The sequence below is a fragment of the Micropterus salmoides genome, unplaced genomic scaffold, assembly GCF_014851395.1.
Source record: "Micropterus salmoides isolate LMB-PRFRI ecotype aquatic unplaced genomic scaffold, ASM1485139v1 Ms_hic_scaffold_12, whole genome shotgun sequence".
Taxonomy (NCBI): domain Eukaryota; kingdom Metazoa; phylum Chordata; class Actinopteri; order Centrarchiformes; family Centrarchidae; genus Micropterus; species Micropterus salmoides.
The window spans coordinates 12,353,671-12,371,203 of NW_024040263.1; the positions used below are offsets into that span (position 1 = coordinate 12,353,671).

Consider the following 17,533-nt stretch of genomic DNA (forward strand, 5'->3'; position numbering starts at 1 on the left):
TACAATGGCAAAGAAAGAAAGCAACTCTTTTAAAAGCAAGTGACCAGCAAATGTCAAGAAAAAATAAGTCAGTGATTGAAATTTATTCATACCTGAATGCGTTGATGATGGCGCGTAGGAAAGATAATCCATACAGCCTTTTACCCACATTGTTTAGCTGAAAGACAACATTACAGTGATTTTCAATCCAATGGCTTAAAACAAATTAGTTGTGGTTGGACTGGAGGTAGATAAATCTCAAATGTGGACACGACGGCATATTAGGGCCATTGTAGATAAATAGATAATATGATGGAGCTGCTGGAGGGAGGTCATATTCCAAGACATACAACTCAGAATTTTCGAGGTTAAAGTTATTATTTTAATCACAATAAAACATAAAATAATGTTTTCCAAGTTTTTCCAGGCACTAATAATACAAGAAAAGAGTCAGTGAATTACAATAACTATTCTAATTTTCTCTTGACTCCCACTGCTCTTTCATTTGTTTCTATTTGCTAGCTGTCTCTCGTTTTTCTATGGCTTACTCTGTAGTGTGCTGGACTGTTACAGTGTGTAAACTCTCTCTCCCTCCCTGTCTCCCTTATCCCCACCTGGTCGAGGCAGATGGCCGCCTACCCTGAGTCTTTAGTCTGTTCACAGTGTCTCTACCTCCTAAATGGTAGTTTTTTCTTGCCTCTGTCACCAAGTGCTTGTTAATGGTAGGAATGGTTGGGTGTTTTAGATTTGCTCTATATGAAATGTGCAATGATATTACTTTTGTTTTAAATTGGCATTATAGGAATACATTTTTAATTGAACTAAAGTGAACCATTGTCTCCACTTCTCACAGCAGTTTTATGTTGTTTTCAAGTTTAATTCCAAGGTGGTGAATATCAGGTATTGAATTTCTGTGCCCTTACGATATAGCCTACTATGGTGGATCATTGCTTCACCTGGCTAAAATCACCACTGTCATGATCACAGAAAAGTCTGGGCGCAGCACCCCTATAAATGCTCTGTAGTTATCACCAACTCTTAATATGTAATTTTACTCTCACTGCTGGTGTTTGTGAATTAGTATTTGTTGCAATATATTATCTATTTGTGCTATTTTGTTTTTATTTATAGCTGAGGCTGGTTCAGGTGAGCTCTGAACCTTATCTGAGCTATGCTGCTATTGGCCTAGACTGCCAGGAGACTTCCCTTGATGCACTGAGCTCCCATCTCCTCCCCCTCCATCTGTATGCATTATTTTTCCAGTATTGCATGAGCTCTGGAGCTGTGCAAACTGGATCCAGTATTGCAAGCCACGTACTGCCCCCATGTTCCTGCTCAACACTCACTGCGACAATCATTATCATTATTATTGCTTTCACTATTTGTATTATTACCACTTCCGTCACTATAATTTTAAATCTCTATGTGGAAATGTTGCATTGTGTGTTCTCTTTCCTCCTGCTACCCACTGCAAAAGCTGCACAAGCCTTTTGTGAATTTGCCCCGAAGTGTGCATGATGATCACAGTATATTAGTAGTGTAAGAAGCATGCTATGATAGTGCACGGGCAATTTACCTCGCTGACCACTGATAGAGCTAATGTCTGGAACGCTGTAGAGGATGGGTTGGAGAGATCTGATGTAAATGTTTGGTCAAGACGAAATTGAAGACCCAGTGTTCCCTCACTGGATGAAGGTGGATTTGTTGATGCAGTGGTGGTTGAAGTAGCTAGTGCAGTAGGGGAAGGGGCTGTTGCACTGGTAACTGTAGTCGTGGCAGCGGTCGGGCCAGCTGTTGCATTAGGCGCTGCAGTTGGAGCCACTGTAATGTTGGGAGCCGCTGTCGGGCCGGCTGTTGCATTAGGCGCTGCAGTTGGAGCCACTGTAATGTTGGGAGCTGCTGTCGGGCCGGCTGTTGCATTAGGCGCTGCAGTTGGAGCCACTGTAATGTTGGGAGCCGCTGTCGGGCCGGCTGTTGCATTAGGAGCTGCAGTTGGAGCCACTGTAATGTTGGGAGCCGCTGTCGGGCCTGCTGTTGCGTTAGGTGCTTCAGTTGGAGCCACTGTAATGTTGGGAGCCGCTGTCGGGCCAGCTGTTGCGTTAGGAGCTGCAGTTGGAGCCACTGTAATGTTGGGAGCCGCTGTCGGGCTGGCTGTTGCGTTAGGAGCTGCAGTTGGAGCCACTGTAATGTTGGGAGCCGCTGTCGGGCCGGCTGTTGCGTTAGGAGCTGCAGTTGGAGCCACTGTAATGTTGGGAGCCGCTGTCGGGCCAGCTGTTGCATTAGGTGCTTCAGTTGGAGCCACTGTAATGTTGGGAGCTGCTGTTGGGACAGCTGTTGCATTAGGAGCTGCAATAGGTCCAGCTGTTGCATTAGGAGCTGCAGTTGGAGCAGCTGTTGGGGCAGCTGTAGCGTTAGTTGCGGCGCTGGAAAAAGCAGCTGTACCAAAGCCAATGGTTTATCGATTAATATACTGTAACATGCATTTAATTTAAATAGATGAGATTAAAAATATGAATACAAAAATTGATTAAGTTTGACTTTTGTGTCTTAAATTACTTACTTATGTTAAAGCTTCCTGGTATAATGTTCAGGGTAGAGTTGCTTGTAAGTGCAGTACTGAGTTGTGCAGTTGCATTGCTTGCTGGAGGAACTGAGTTTGGATCTGTGAACACCATGGTCGAGTCAACAACCACTGATCCACTCCTACAATGGCAAAGAAAGAAAGCAACTCTTTTAAAAGCAAGTGACCAGCAAATGTCAAGAAAAAATAAGTCAGTGATTGAAATTTATTCATACCTGAATGCGTTGATGATGGCGCGTAGGAAAGATAATCCATACAGCCTTTTACCCACATTGTTTAGCTGAAAGACAACATTACAGTGATTTTCAATCCAATGGCTTAAAACAAATTAGTTGTGGTTGGACTGGAGGTAGATAAATCTCAAATGTGGACACGACGGCATATTAGGGCCATTGTAGATAAATAGATAATATGATGGAGCTGCTGGAGGGAGGTCATATTCCAAGACATACAACTCAGAATTTTCGAGGTTAAAGTTATTATTTTAATCACAATAAAACATAAAATAATGTTTTCCAAGTTTTTTCCAGGCACTAATAATACAAGAAAAGAGTCAGTGAATTACAATAACTATTCTAATTTTCTCTTGACTCCCACTGCTCTTTCATTTGTTTCTATTTGCTAGCTGTCTCTCGTTTTTCTATGGCTTACTCTGTAGTGTGCTGGACTGTTACAGTGTGTAAACTCTCTCTCCCTCCCTGTCTCCCTTATCCCCACCTGGTCGAGGCAGATGGCCGCCTACCCTGAGTCTTTAGTCTGTTCACAGTGTCTCTACCTCCTAAATGGTAGTTTTTTCTTGCCTCTGTCACCAAGTGCTTGTTAATGGTAGGAATGGTTGGGGTGTTTTAGATTTGCTCTATATGAAATGTGCAATGATATTACTTTTGTTTTAAATTGGCATTATAGGAATACATTTTTAATTGAACTAAAGTGAACCATTGTCTCCACTTCTCACAGCAGTTTTATGTTGTTTTCAAGTTTAATTCCAAGGTGGTGAATATCAGGTATTGAATTTCTGTGCCCTTACGATATAGCCTTCTATGGTGGATCATTGCTTCACCTGGCTAAAATCACCACTGTCATGATCACAGAAAAGTCTGGGCGCAGCACCCCTATAAATGCTCTGTAGTTATCACCAACTCTTAATATGTAATTTTACTCTCACTGCTGGTGTTTGTGAATTAGTATTTGTTGCAATATATTATCTATTTGTGCTATTTTGTTTTTATTTATAGCTGAGGCTGGTTCAGGTGAGCTCTGAACCTTATCTGAGCTATGCTGCTATTGGCCTAGACTGCCAGGAGACTTCCCTTGATGCACTGAGCTCCCATCTCCTCCCCCTCCATCTGTATGCATTATTTTCCAGTATTGCATGAGCTCTGGAGCTGTGCAGTCTGGATCCAGTATTGCAAGCCACGTACTGCCCCCATGTTCCTGCTCAACACTCACTGCGACAATCATTATCATTATTATTGCTTTCACTATTTGTATTATTACCACTTCCGTCACTATAATTTTAAATCTCTATGTGGAAATGTTGCATTGTGTGTTCTCTTTCCTCCTGCTACCCACTGCAAAAGCTGCACAAGCCTTTTGTGAATTTGCCCCGAAGTGTGCATGATGATCACAGTAAATTATTAGTGTAAGAAGCATGCTATGATAGTGCACGGGCATTTTACCTCGCTGACCACTGTTAGAGCTAATTTCTGGAACGCTGCAGAGGATGGGTTGGAGAGATCTGATGTAAATGTTTGGTCAAGACGAAATTGAAGACCCAGTGTTCCCTCACTGGATGAAGGTGGATTTGTTGATGCAGTGGTGGTTGAAGTAGCTAGTGCAGTAGGGGAAGGGGCTGTTGCACTGGTAACTGTAGTCGTGGCAGCGGTCGGGCCAGCTGTTGCATTAGGCGCTGCAGTTGGAGCCACTGTAATGTTGGGAGCCGCTGTCGGGCCGGCTGTTGCATTAGGCGCTGCAGTTGGAGCCACTGTAATGTTGGGAGCCGCTGTCGGGCCGGCTGTTGCGTTAGGAGCTGCAGTTGGAGCCACTGTAATGTTGGGAGCCGCTGTCGGGCCAGCTGTTGCGTTAGGAGCTGCAGTTGGAGCCACTGTAATGTTGGGAGCCGCTGTCGGGCCGGCTGTTGCGTTAGGAGCTGCAGTTGGAGCCACTGTAATGTTGGGAGCCGCTGTCGGGCCAGCTGTTGCATTAGGAGCTGCAGTTGGAGCCACTGTAATGTTGGGAGCTGCTGTTGGGACAGCTGTTGCATTAGTAGCTGCAATAGGTCCAGCTGTTGCATTAGGAGCTGCAGTTGGAGCAGCTGTTGGGGCAGCTGTAGCGTTAGTTGCGGCGCTGGAAAAAGCAGCTGTACCAAAGCCAATGGTTTATCGATTAATATACTGTAACATGCATTTAATTTAAATAGATGAGATTAAAAATATGAATACAAAAATTGATTAAGTTTGACTTTTGTGTCTTAAATTACTTACTTATGTTAAAGCTTCCTGGTATAATGTTCAGGGTAGAGTTGCTTGTAAGTGCAGTACTGAGTTGTGCAGTTGCATTGCTTGCTGGAGGAACTGAGTTTGGATCTGTGAACACCATGGTCGAGTCAACAACCACTGATCCACTCCTACAATGGCAAAGAAAGAAAGCAACTCTTTTAAAAGCAAGTGACCAGCAAATGTCAAGAAAAAATAAGTCAGTGATTGAAATTTATTCATACCTGAATGCGTTGATGATGGCGCGTAGGAAAGATAATCCATACAGCCTTTTACCCACATTGTTTAGCTGAAAGACAACATTACAGTGATTTTCAATCCAATGGCTTAAAACAAATTAGTTGTGGTTGGACTGGAGGTAGATAAATCTCAAATGTGGACACGACGGCATATTAGGGCCATTGTAGATAAATAGATAATATGATGGAGCTGCTGGAGGGAGGTCATATTCCAAGACATACAACTCAGAATTTTCGAGGTTAAAGTTATTATTTTAATCACAATAAAACATAAAATAATGTTTTCCAAGTTTTTTCCAGGCACTAATAATACAAGAAAAGAGTCAGTGAATTACAATAACTATTCTAATTTTCTCTTGACTCCCACTGCTCTTTCATTTGTTTCTATTTGCTAGCTGTCTCTCGTTTTTCTATGGCTTACTCTGTAGTGTGCTGGACTGTTACAGTGTGTAAACTCTCTCTCCCTCCCTGTCTCCCTTATCCCCACCTGGTCGAGGCAGATGGCCGCCTACCCTGAGTCTTTAGTCTGTTCACAGTGTCTCTACCTCCTAAATGGTAGTTTTTTCTTGCCTCTGTCACCAAGTGCTTGTTAATGGTAGGAATGGTTGGGTGTTTTAGATTTGCTCTATATGAAATGTGCAATGATATTACTTTTGTTTTAAATTGGCATTATAGGAATACATTTTTAATTGAACTAAAGTGAACCATTGTCTCCACTTCTCACAGCAGTTTTATGTTGTTTTCAAGTTTAATTCCATGGTGGTGAATATCAGGTATTGAATTTCTGTGCCCTTACGATATAGCCTTCTATGGTGGATCATTGCTTCACCTGGCTACAATCACCACTGTCATGATCACAGAAAAGTCTGGGCGCAGCACCCCTATAAATGCACTGTAGTTATCACCAACTCTTAATATGTAATTTTACTCTCACTGCTGGTGTTTGTGAATTAGTATTTGTTGCAATATATTATCTATTTGTGCTATTTTGTTTTTATTTATAGCTGAGGCTGGTTCAGGTGAGCTCTGAACCATATCTGAGCTATGCTGCTATTGGCCTAGACTGCCAGGAGACTTCCCTTGATGCACTGAGCTCCCATCTCCTCCCCCTCCATCTGTATGCATTATTTTTCCAGTATTGCATGAGCTCTGGAGCTGTGCAGTCTGGATCCAGTATTGCAAGCCACGTACTGCCCCCATGTTCCTGCTCAACACTCACTGCGACAATCATTATCATTATTATTGCTTTCACTATTTGTATTATTACCACTTCCGTCACTATAATTTTAAATCTCTATGTGGAAATGTTGCATTGTGTGTTCTCTTTCCTCCTGCTACCCACTGCAAAAGCTGCACAAGCCTTTTGTGAATTTGCCCCGAAGTGTGCATGATGATCACAGTATATTAGTAGTGTAAGAAGCATGCTATGATAGTGCACGGGCAATTTACCTCGCTGACCACTGATAGAGCTAATGTCTGGAACGCTGTAGAGGATGGGTTGGAGAGATCTGATGTAAATGTTTGGTCAAGACGAAATTGAAGACCCAGTGTTCCCTCACTGGATGAAGGTGGATTTGTTGATGCAGTGGTGGTTGAAGTAGCTAGTGCAGTAGGGGAAGGGGCTGTTGCACTGGTAACTGTAGTCGTGGCAGCGGTCGGGCCAGCTGTTGCATTAGGCGCTGCAGTTGGAGCCACTGTAATGTTGGGAGCCGCTGTCGGGCCGGCTGTTGCATTAGGCGCTGCAGTTGGAGCCACTGTAATGTTGGGAGCCGCTGTCGGGCCGGCTGTTGCATTAGGCGCTGCAGTTGGAGCCACTGTAATGTTGGGAGCCGCTGTCGGGCCGGCTGTTGCATTAGGCGCTGCAGTTGGAGCCACTGTAATGTTGGGAGCCGCTGTCGGGCCGGCTGTTGCATTAGGAGCTGCAGTTGGAGCCACTGTAATGTTGGGAGCCGCTGTCGGGCCAGCTGTTGCATTAGGAGCTGCAGTTGGAGCCACTGTAATGTTGGGAGCCGCTGTCGGGCCAGCTGTTGCATTAGGTGCTTCAGTTGGAGCCACTGTAATGTTGGGAGCCGCTGTCGGGCCAGCTGTTGCGTTAGGAGCTGCAGTTGGAGCCACTGTAATGTTGGGAGCCGCTGTCGGGCCAGCTGTTGCATTAGGAGCTGCAGTTGGAGCCACTGTAATGTTGGGAGCCGCTGTCGGGCCAGCTGTTGCGTTAGGAGCTGCAGTTGGAGCCACTGTAATGTTGGGAGCCGCTGTCGGGCCAGCTGTTGCGTTAGGAGCTGCAGTTGGAGCCACTGTAATGTTGGGAGCTGCTGTTGGGACAGCTGTTGCATTAGTAGCTGCAATAGGTCCAGCTGTTGCATTAGGAGCTGCAGTTGGAGCAGCTGTTGGGGCAGCTGTAGCGTTAGTTGCAGCGGTGGAAAAAGCAGCTGTACCAAAGCCAATGGTTTATCGATTAATATACTGTAACATGCATTTAATTTAAATAGATGAGATTAAAAATATGAATACAAAAATTGATTAAGTTTGACTTTTGTGTCTTAAATTACTTACTTATGTTAAAGCTTCCTGGTATAATGTTCAGGGTAGAGTTGCTTGTAAGTGCAGTACTGAGTTGTGCAGTTGCATTGCTTGCTGGAGGAACTGAGTTTGGATCTGTGAACACCATGGTCGAGTCAACAACCACTGATCCACTCCTACAATGGCAAAGAAAGAAAGCAACTCTTTTAAAAGCAAGTGACCAGCAAATGTCAAGAAAAAATAAGTCAGTGATTGAAATTTATTCATACCTGAATGCGTTGATGATGGCGCGTAGGAAAGATAATCCATACAGCCTTTTACCCACATTGTTTAGCTGAAAGACAACATTACAGTGATTTTCAATCCAATGGCTTAAACAAATTAGTTGTGGTTGGACTGGAGGTAGATAAATCTCAAATGTGGACATGACGGCATATTAGGGCCATTGTAGATAAATAGATAATATGATGGAGCTGCTGGAGGGAGGTCATATTCCAAGACATACAACTCAGAATTTTCGAGGTTAAAGTTATTATTTTAATCACAATAAAACATAAAATAATGTTTTCCAAGTTTTTTCCAGGCACTAATAATACAAGAAAAGAGTCAGTGAATTACAATAACTATTCTAATTTTCTCTTGACTCCCACTGCTCTTTCATTTGTTTCTATTTGCTAGCTGTCTCTCGTTTTTCTATGGCTTACTCTGTAGTGTGCTGGACTGTTACAGTGTGTAAACTCTCTCTCCCTCCCTGTCTCCCTTATCCCCACCTGGTCGAGGCAGATGGCCGCCTACCCTGAGTCTTTAGTCTGTTCACAGTGTCTCTACCTCCTAAATGGTAGTTTTTTCTTGCCTCTGTCACCAAGTGCTTGTTAATGGTAGGAATGGTTGGGTGTTTTAGATTTGCTCTATATGAAATGTGCAATGATATTACTTTTGTTTTAAATTGGCATTATAGGAATACATTTTTAATTGAACTAAAGTGAACCATTGTCTCCACTTCTCACAGCAGTTTTATGTTGTTTTCAAGTTTAATTCCAAGGTGGTGAATATCAGGTATTGAATTTCTGTGCCCTTACGATATAGCCTACTATGGTGGATCATTGCTTCACCTGGCTAAAATCACCACTGTCATGATCACAGAAAAGTCTGGGCGCAGCACCCCTATAAATGCTCTGTAGTTATCACCAACTCTTAATATGTAATTTTACTCTCACTGCTGGTGTTTGTGAATTAGTATTTGTTGCAATATATTATCTATTTGTGCTATTTTGTTTTTATTTATAGCTGAGGCTGGTTCAGGTGAGCTCTGAACCTTATCTGAGCTATGCTGCTATTGGCCTAGACTGCCAGGAGACTTCCCTTGATGCACTGAGCTCCCATCTCCTCCCCCTCCATCTGTATGCATTATTTTTCCAGTATTGCATGAGCTCTGGAGCTGTGCAGTCTGGATCCAGTATTGCAAGCCACGTACTGCCCCCATGTTCCTGCTCAACACTCACTGCGACAATCATTATCATTATTATTGCTTTCACTATTTGTATTATTACCACTTCCGTCACTATAATTTTAAATCTCTATGTGGAAATGTTGCATTGTGTGTTCTCTTTCCTCCTGCTACCCACTGCAAAAGCTGCACAAGCCTTTTGTGAATTTGCCCCGAAGTGTGCATGATGATCACAGTATATTATTAGTGTAAGAAGCATGCTATGATAGTGCACGGGCAATTTACCTCGCTGACCACTGATAGAGCTAATGTCTGGAACGCTGTAGAGGATGGGTTGGAGAGATCTGATGTAAATGTTTGGTCAAGACGAAATTGAAGACCCAGTGTTCCCTCACTGGATGAAGGTGGATTTGTTGATGCAGTGGTGGTTGAAGTAGCTAGTGCAGTAGGGGAAGGGGCTGTTGCACTGGTAACTGTAGTCGTGGCAGCGGTCGGGCCAGCTGTTGCATTAGGCGCTGCAGTTGGAGCCACTGTAATGTTGGGAGCCGCTGTCGGGCCAGCTGTTGCATTAGGAGCTGCAGTTGGAGCCACTGTAATGTTGGGAGCTGCTGTCGGGCCAGCTGTTGCATTAGGTGCTTCAGTTGGAGCCACTGTAATGTTGGGAGCTGCTGTTGGGACAGCTGTTGCATTAGGAGCTGCAATAGGTCCAGCTGTTGCATTAGGAGCTGCAGTTGGAGCAGCTGTTGGGGCAGCTGTAGCGTTAGTTGCGGCGCTGGAAAAAGCAGCTGTACCAAAGCCAATGGTTTATCGATTAATATACTGTAACATGCATTTAATTTAAATAGATGAGATTAAAAATATGAATACAAAAATTGATTAAGTTTGACTTTTGTGTCTTAAATTACTTACTTATGTTAAAGCTTCCTGGTATAATGTTCAGGGTAGAGTTGCTTGTAAGTGCAGTACTGAGTTGTGCAGTTGCATTGCTTGCTGGAGGAACTGAGTTTGGATCTGTGAACACCATGGTCGAGTCAACAACCACTGATCCACTCCTACAATGGCAAAGAAAGAAAGCAACTCTTTTAAAAGCAAGTGACCAGCAAATGTCAAGAAAAAATAAGTCAGTGATTGAAATTTATTCATACCTGAATGCGTTGATGATGGCGCGTAGGAAAGATAATCCATACAGCCTTTTACCCACATTGTTTAGCTGAAAGACAACATTACAGTGATTTTCAATCCAATGGCTTAAAACAAATTAGTTGTGGTTGGACTGGAGGTAGATAAATCTCAAATGTGGACACGACGGCATATTAGGGCCATTGTAGATAAATAGATAATATGATGGAGCTGCTGGAGGGAGGTCATATTCCAAGACATACAACTCAGAATTTTCGAGGTTAAAGTTATTATTTTAATCACAATAAAACATAAAATAATGTTTTCCAAGTTTTTTCCAGGCACTAATAATACAAGAAAAGAGTCAGTGAATTACAATAACTATTCTAATTTTCTCTTGACTCCCACTGCTCTTTCATTTGTTTCTATTTGCTAGCTGTCTCTCGTTTTTCTATGGCTTACTCTGTAGTGTGCTGGACTGTTACAGTGTGTAAACTCTCTCTCCCTCCCTGTCTCCCTTATCCCCACCTGGTCGAGGCAGATGGCCGCCTACCCTGAGTCTTTAGTCTGTTCACAGTGTCTCTACCTCCTAAATGGTAGTTTTTTCTTGCCTCTGTCACCAAGTGCTTGTTAATGGTGGGAATGGTTGGGGTGTTTTAGATCTGCTCTATATGAAATGTGCAATGATATTACTTTTGTTTTAAATTTGCATTATAGGAATACATTTTAATTGAACTAAAGTGAACCATTGTCTCCACTTCTCACAGCAGTTTTATGTTGTTTTCCAGTTTAATTCCATGGTGGTGAATATCAGGTATTGAATTTCTGTGCCCTTACGATATAGCCTTCTATGGTGGATCATTGCTTCACCTGGCTACAATCACCACTGTCATGATCACAGAAAAGTCTGGGCGCAGCACCCCTATAAATGCACTGTAGTTATCACCAACTCTTAATATGTAATTTTACTCTCACTGCTGGTGTTTGTGAATTAGTATTTGTTGCAATATATTATCTATTTGTGCTATTTTTTATTTATTTATAGCTGGGGCTGGTTCAGGTGAGCTCTGAACCATATCTGAGCTATGCTGCTATTGGCCTAGACTGCCAGGAGACTTCCCTTGATGCACTGAGCTCCCATCTCCTCCCCCTCCATCTGTATGCATTATTTTTCCAGTATTGCATGAGCTCTGGAGCTGTGCAGTCTGGATCCAGTATTGCAAGCCACGTACTGCCCCCATGTTCCTGCTCAACACTCACTGCGACAATCATTATCATTATTATTGCTTTCACTATTTGTATTATTACCACTTCCGTCACTATAATTTTAAATCTCTATGTGGAAATGTTGCATTGTGTGTTCTCTTTCCTCCTGCTACCCACTGCAAAAGCTGCACAAGCCTTTTGTGAATTTGCCCCGAAGTGTGCATGATGATCACAGTAAATTATTAGTGTAAGAAGCATGCTATGATAGTGCACGGGCATTTTACCTCGCTGACCACTGTTAGAGCTAATTTCTGGAACGCTGCAGAGGATGGGTTGGAGAGATCTGATGTAAATGTTTGGTCAAGACGAAACTGAAGACCCAGTGTTCCCTCACTGGATGAAGGTGGATTTGTTGATGCAGTGGTGGTTGAAGTAGCTGGTGCAGTAGGGGAAGGGGCTGTTGCACTGGTAACTGTAGTCGTGGCAGCGGTCGGGCCAGCTGTTGCATTAGGCGCTGCAGTTGGAGCCACTGTAATGTTGGGAGCCGCTGTCGGGCCGGCTGTTGCATTAGGCTCTGCAGTTGGAGCCACTGTAATGTTGGGAGCTGCTGTCGGGCCGGCTGTTGCATTAGGCGCTGCAGTTGGAGCCACTGTAATGTTGGGAGCCGCTGTCGGGCCGGCTGTTGCGTTAGGAGCTGCAGTTGGAGCCACTGTAATGTTGGGAGCCGCTGTCGGGCCAGCTGTTGCGTTAGGAGCTGCAGTTGGAGCCACTGTAATGTTGGGAGCCGCTGTCGGGCCAGCTGTTGCGTTAGGAGCTGCAGTTGGAGCCACTGTAATGTTGGGAGCCGCTGTCGGGCCAGCTGTTGCATTAGGTGCTGCAGTTGGAGCCACTGTAATGTTGGGAGCTGCTGTTGGGACAGCTGTTGCATTAGTAGCTGCAATAGGTCCAGCTGTTGCATTAGGAGCTGCAGTTGGAGCAGCTGTTGGGGCAGCTGTAGCGTTAGTTGCAGCGGTGGAAAAAGCAGCTGTACCAAAGCCAATGGCTTATCGATTAATATACTGTAACATGCATTTAATTTAAATAGATGAGATTAAAAATATGAATACAAAAATTGATTAAGTTTGACTTTTGTGTCTTAAATTACTTACTTATGTTAAAGCTTCCTGGTATAATGTTCAGGGTAGAGTTGCTTGTAAGTGCAGTACTGAGTTGTGCAGTTGCATTGCTTGCTGGAGGAACTGAGTTTGGATCTGTGAACACCATGGTCGAGTCAACAACCACTGATCCACTCCTACAATGGCAAAGAAAGAAAGCAACTCTTTTAAAAGCAAGTGACCAGCAAATGTCAAGAAAAAATAAGTCAGTGATTGAAATTTATTCATACCTGAATGCGTTGATGATGGCGCGTAGGAAAGATAATCCATACAGCCTTTTACCCACATTGTTTAGCTGAAAGACAACATTACAGTGATTTTCAATCCAATGGCTTAAAACAAATTAGTTGTGGTTGGACTGGAGGTAGATAAATCTCAAATGTGGACACGACGGCATATTAGGGCCATTGTAGATAAATAGATAATATGATGGAGCTGCTGGAGGGAGGTCATATTCCAAGACATACAACTCAGAATTTTCGAGGTTAAAGTTATTATTTTAATCACAATAAAACATAAAATAATGTTTTCCAAGTTTTTTCCAGGCACTAATAATACAAGAAAAGAGTCAGTGAATTACAATAACTATTCTAATTTTCTCTTGACTCCCACTGCTCTTTCATTTGTTTCTATTTGCTAGCTGTCTCTCGTTTTTCTATGGCTTACTCTGTAGTGTGCTGGACTGTTACAGTGTGTAAACTCTCTCTCCCTCCCTGTCTCCCTTATCCCCACCTGGTCGAGGCAGATGGCCGCCTACCCTGAGTCTTTAGTCTGTTCACAGTGTCTCTACCTCCTAAATGGTAGTTTTTTCTTGCCTCTGTCACCAAGTGCTTGTTAATGGTAGGAATGGTTGGGTGTTTTAGATTTGCTCTATATGAAATGTGCAATGATATTACTTTTGTTTTAAATTGGCATTATAGGAATACATTTTTAATTGAACTAAAGTGAACCATTGTCTCCACTTCTCACAGCAGTTTTATGTTGTTTTCAAGTTTAATTCCAAGGTGGTGAATATCAGGTATTGAATTTCTGTGCCCTTACGATATAGCCTACTATGGTGGATCATTGCTTCACCTGGCTAAAATCACCACTGTCATGATCACAGAAAAGTCTGGGCGCAGCACCCCTATAAATGCTCTGTAGTTATCACCAACTCTTAATATGTAATTTTACTCTCACTGCTGGTGTTTGTGAATTAGTATTTGTTGCAATATATTATCTATTTGTGCTATTTTGTTTTTATTTATAGCTGAGGCTGGTTCAGGTGAGCTCTGAACCTTATCTGAGCTATGCTGCTATTGGCCTAGACTGCCAGGAGACTTCCCTTGATGCACTGAGCTCCCATCTCCTCCCCCTCCATCTGTATGCATTATTTTTCCAGTATTGCATGAGCTCTGGAGCTGTGCAGTCTGGATCCAGTATTGCAAGCCACGTACTGCCCCCATGTTCCTGCTCAACACTCACTGCGACAATCATTATCATTATTATTGCTTTCACTATTTGTATTATTACCACTTCCGTCACTATAATTTTAAATCTCTATGTGGAAATGTTGCATTGTGTGTTCTCTTTCCTCCTGCTACCCACTGCAAAAGCTGCACAAGCCTTTTGTGAATTTGCCCCGAAGTGTGCATGATGATCACAGTATATTAGTAGTGTAAGAAGCATGCTATGATAGTGCACGGGCAATTTACCTCGCTGACCACTGATAGAGCTAATGTCTGGAACGCTGTAGAGGATGGGTTGGAGAGATCTGATGTAAATGTTTGGTCAAGACGAAATTGAAGACCCAGTGTTCCCTCACTGGATGAAGGTGGATTTGTTGATGCAGTGGTGGTTGAAGTAGCTAGTGCAGTAGGGGAAGGGGCTGTTGCACTGGTAACTGTAGTCGTGGCAGCGGTCGGGCCAGCTGTTGCATTAGGCGCTGCAGTTGGAGCCACTGTAATGTTGGGAGCCGCTGTCGGGCCGGCTGTTGCATTAGGAGCTGCAGTTGGAGCCACTGTAATGTTGGGAGCCGCTGTCGGGCCAGCTGTTGCATTAGGAGCTGCAGTTGGAGCCACTGTAATGTTGGGAGCCGCTGTCGGGCCAGCTGTTGCATTAGGAGCTGCAGTTGGAGCCACTGTAATGTTGGGAGCCGCTGTCGGGCCAGCTGTTGCATTAGGTGCTTCAGTTGGAGCCACTGTAATGTTGGGAGCCGCTGTCGGGCCAGCTGTTGCGTTAGGAGCTGCAGTTGGAGCCACTGTAATGTTGGGAGCCGCTGTCGGGCCAGCTGTTGCGTTAGGAGCTGCAGTTGGAGCCACTGTAATGTTGGGAGCCGCTGTCGGGCCAGCTGTTGCGTTAGGAGCTGCAGTTGGAGCCACTGTAATGTTGGGAGCCGCTGTCGGGCCAGCTGTTGCGTTAGGAGCTGCAGTTGGAGCCACTGTAATGTTGGGAGCCGCTGTCTGGGCAGCTGTTGCATTAGGAGCTGCAGTTGGAGCCACTGTAATGTTGGGAGCTGCTGTTGGGACAGCTGTTGCATTAGGAGCTGCAATAGGTCCAGCTGTTGCATTAGGAGCTGCAGTTGGAGCAGCTGTTGGGGCAGCTGTAGCGTTAGTTGCAGCGGTGGAAAAAGCAGCTGTACCAAAGCCAATGGTTTATCGATTAATATACTGTAACATGCATTTAATTTAAATAGATGAGATTAAAAATATGAATACAAAAATTGATTAAGTTTGACTTTTGTGTCTTAAATTACTTACTTATGTTAAAGCTTCCTGGTATAATGTTCAGGGTAGAGTTGCTTGTAAGTGCAGTACTGAGTTGTGCAGTTGCATTGCTTGCTGGAGGAACTGAGTTTGGATCTGTGAACACCATGGTCGAGTCAACAACCACTGATCCACTCCTACAATGGCAAAGAAAGAAAGCAACTCTTTTAAAAGCAAGTGACCAGCAAATGTCAAGAAAAAATAAGTCAGTGATTGAAATTTATTCATACCTGAATGCGTTGATGATGGCGCGTAGGAAAGATAATCCATACAGCCTTTTACCCACATTGTTTAGCTGAAAGACAACATTACAGTGATTTTCAATCCAATGGCTTAAAACAAATTAGTTGTGGTTGGACTGGAGGTAGATAAATCTCAAATGTGGACACGACAGCATATTAGGGCCATTGTAGATAAATAGATAATATGATGGAGCTGCTGGAGGGAGGTCATATTCCAAGACATACAACTCAGAATTTTCGAGGTTAAAGTTATTATTTTAATCACAATAAAACATAAAATAATGTTTTCCAAGTTTTTTCCAGGCACTAATAATACAAGAAAAGAGTCAGTGAATTACAATAACTATTCTAATTTTCTCTTGACTCCCACTGCTCTTTCATTTGTTTCTATTTGCTAGCTGTCTCTCGTTTTTCTATGGCTTACTCTGTAGTGTGCTGGACTGTTACAGTGTGTAAACTCTCTCTCCCTCCCTGTCTCCCTTATCCCCACCTGGTCGAGGCAGATGGCCGCCTACCCTGAGTCTTTAGTCTGTTCACAGTGTCTCTACCTCCTAAATGGTAGTTTTTTCTTGCCTCTGTCACCAAGTGCTTGTTAATGGTAGGAATGGTTGGGTGTTTTAGATTTGCTCTATATGAAATGTGCAATGATATTACTTTTGTTTTAAATTGGCATTATAGGAATACATTTTTAATTGAACTAAAGTGAACCATTGTCTCCACTTCTCACAGCAGTTTTATGTTGTTTTCAAGTTTAATTCCAAGGTGGTGAATATCAGGTATTGAATTTCTGTGCCCTTACGATATAGCCTACTATGGTGGATCATTGCTTCACCTGGCTAAAATCACCACTGTCATGATCACAGAAAAGTCTGGGCGCAGCACCCCTATAAATGCTCTGTAGTTATCACCAACTCTTAATATGTAATTTTACTCTCACTGCTGGTGTTTGTGAATTAGTATTTGTTGCAATATATTATCTATTTGTGCTATTTTTTATTTATTTATAGCTGGGGCTGGTTCAGGTGAGCTCTGAACCATGTCTGAGCTATGCTGCTATTGGCCTAGACTGCCAGGAGACTTCCCTTGATGCACTGAGCTCCCATCTCCTCCCCCTCCATCTGTATGCATTATTTTTCCTGTATTGCATGAGCTCTGGAGCTGTGCAGTCTGGATCCAGTATTGCAAGCCACGTACTGCCCCCATGTTCCTGCTCAACACTCACTGCGACAATCATTATCATTATTATTGCTTTCACTATTTGTATTATTACCACTTCCGTCACTATAATTTTAAATCTCTATGTGGAAATGTTGCATTGTGTGTTCTCTTTCCTCCTGCTACCCACTGCAAAAGCTGCACAAGCCTTTTGTGAATTTGCCCCGAAGTGTGCATGATGATCATGGTATATTAGTAGTGTAAGAAGCATGCTATGATAGTGCACGGGCAATTTACCTCGCTGACCACTGATAGAGCTAATGTCTGGAACGCTGTAGAGGATGGGTTGGAGAGATCTGATGTAAATGTTTGGTCAAGACGAAATTGAAGACCCAGTGTTCCCTCACTGGATGAAGGTGGATTTGTTGATGCAGTGGTGGTTGAAGTAGCTAGTGCAGTAGGGGAAGGGGCTGTTGCACTGGTAACTGTAGTCATGGTAGCAGTCGGGCCAGCAGGAATTGGAGTGGTAATGTTCGGAGCAGCAGTGGGGACAGCTGTAGCATTAGTGGCAGCTGTTATTGTTGAAGTATATTAAAAGGTATCAAATAGTAAAAGTTTACAATTATGTTTTTTTGCATCATCTACATCAACT

At 43.3% G+C, this 17,533-nt stretch overlaps 1 protein-coding gene across 17 annotated transcripts in view; it reads right to left on the minus strand.

Annotated features, from left to right (window-relative positions):
• LOC119899016 (mucin-2-like) overlaps window positions 1-17,533 on the minus strand; it is a 41,573-nt gene that overhangs the window by 14,168 nt on the left and 9,872 nt on the right. For 7 of the 17 annotated variants that reach the window (XM_038713385.1, XM_038713384.1, XM_038713381.1 and 4 more), the window contains 20 exons: window positions 17,179-17,453; window positions 15,715-15,779; window positions 15,479-15,621; window positions 14,435-15,354; window positions 12,971-13,035; window positions 12,735-12,877; window positions 11,871-12,610; window positions 10,407-10,471; window positions 10,171-10,313; window positions 9,547-10,046; window positions 8,084-8,148; window positions 7,848-7,990; window positions 6,744-7,723; window positions 5,280-5,344; window positions 5,044-5,186; window positions 4,240-4,919; window positions 2,776-2,840; window positions 2,540-2,682; window positions 1,556-2,415; window positions 93-157 (listed from right to left, as the gene is read on the minus strand). In XM_038713385.1, the coding sequence (XP_038569313.1) occupies window positions 93-157; window positions 1,556-2,415; window positions 2,540-2,682; window positions 2,776-2,840; window positions 4,240-4,919; window positions 5,044-5,186; window positions 5,280-5,344; window positions 6,744-7,723; window positions 7,848-7,990; window positions 8,084-8,148; window positions 9,547-10,046; window positions 10,171-10,313; window positions 10,407-10,471; window positions 11,871-12,610; window positions 12,735-12,877; window positions 12,971-13,035; window positions 14,435-15,354; window positions 15,479-15,621; window positions 15,715-15,779; window positions 17,179-17,453 (6,268 nt within the window). The remainder of the gene's footprint in view (window positions 1-92; window positions 158-1,555; window positions 2,416-2,539; window positions 2,683-2,775; window positions 2,841-4,239; window positions 4,920-5,043; window positions 5,187-5,279; window positions 5,345-6,743; window positions 7,724-7,847; window positions 7,991-8,083; window positions 8,149-9,546; window positions 10,047-10,170; window positions 10,314-10,406; window positions 10,472-11,870; window positions 12,611-12,734; window positions 12,878-12,970; window positions 13,036-14,434; window positions 15,355-15,478; window positions 15,622-15,714; window positions 15,780-17,178; window positions 17,454-17,533) is intronic. The other 10 variants (XM_038713389.1, XM_038713388.1, XM_038713380.1 and 7 more) reach the window with 10 other exon arrangements.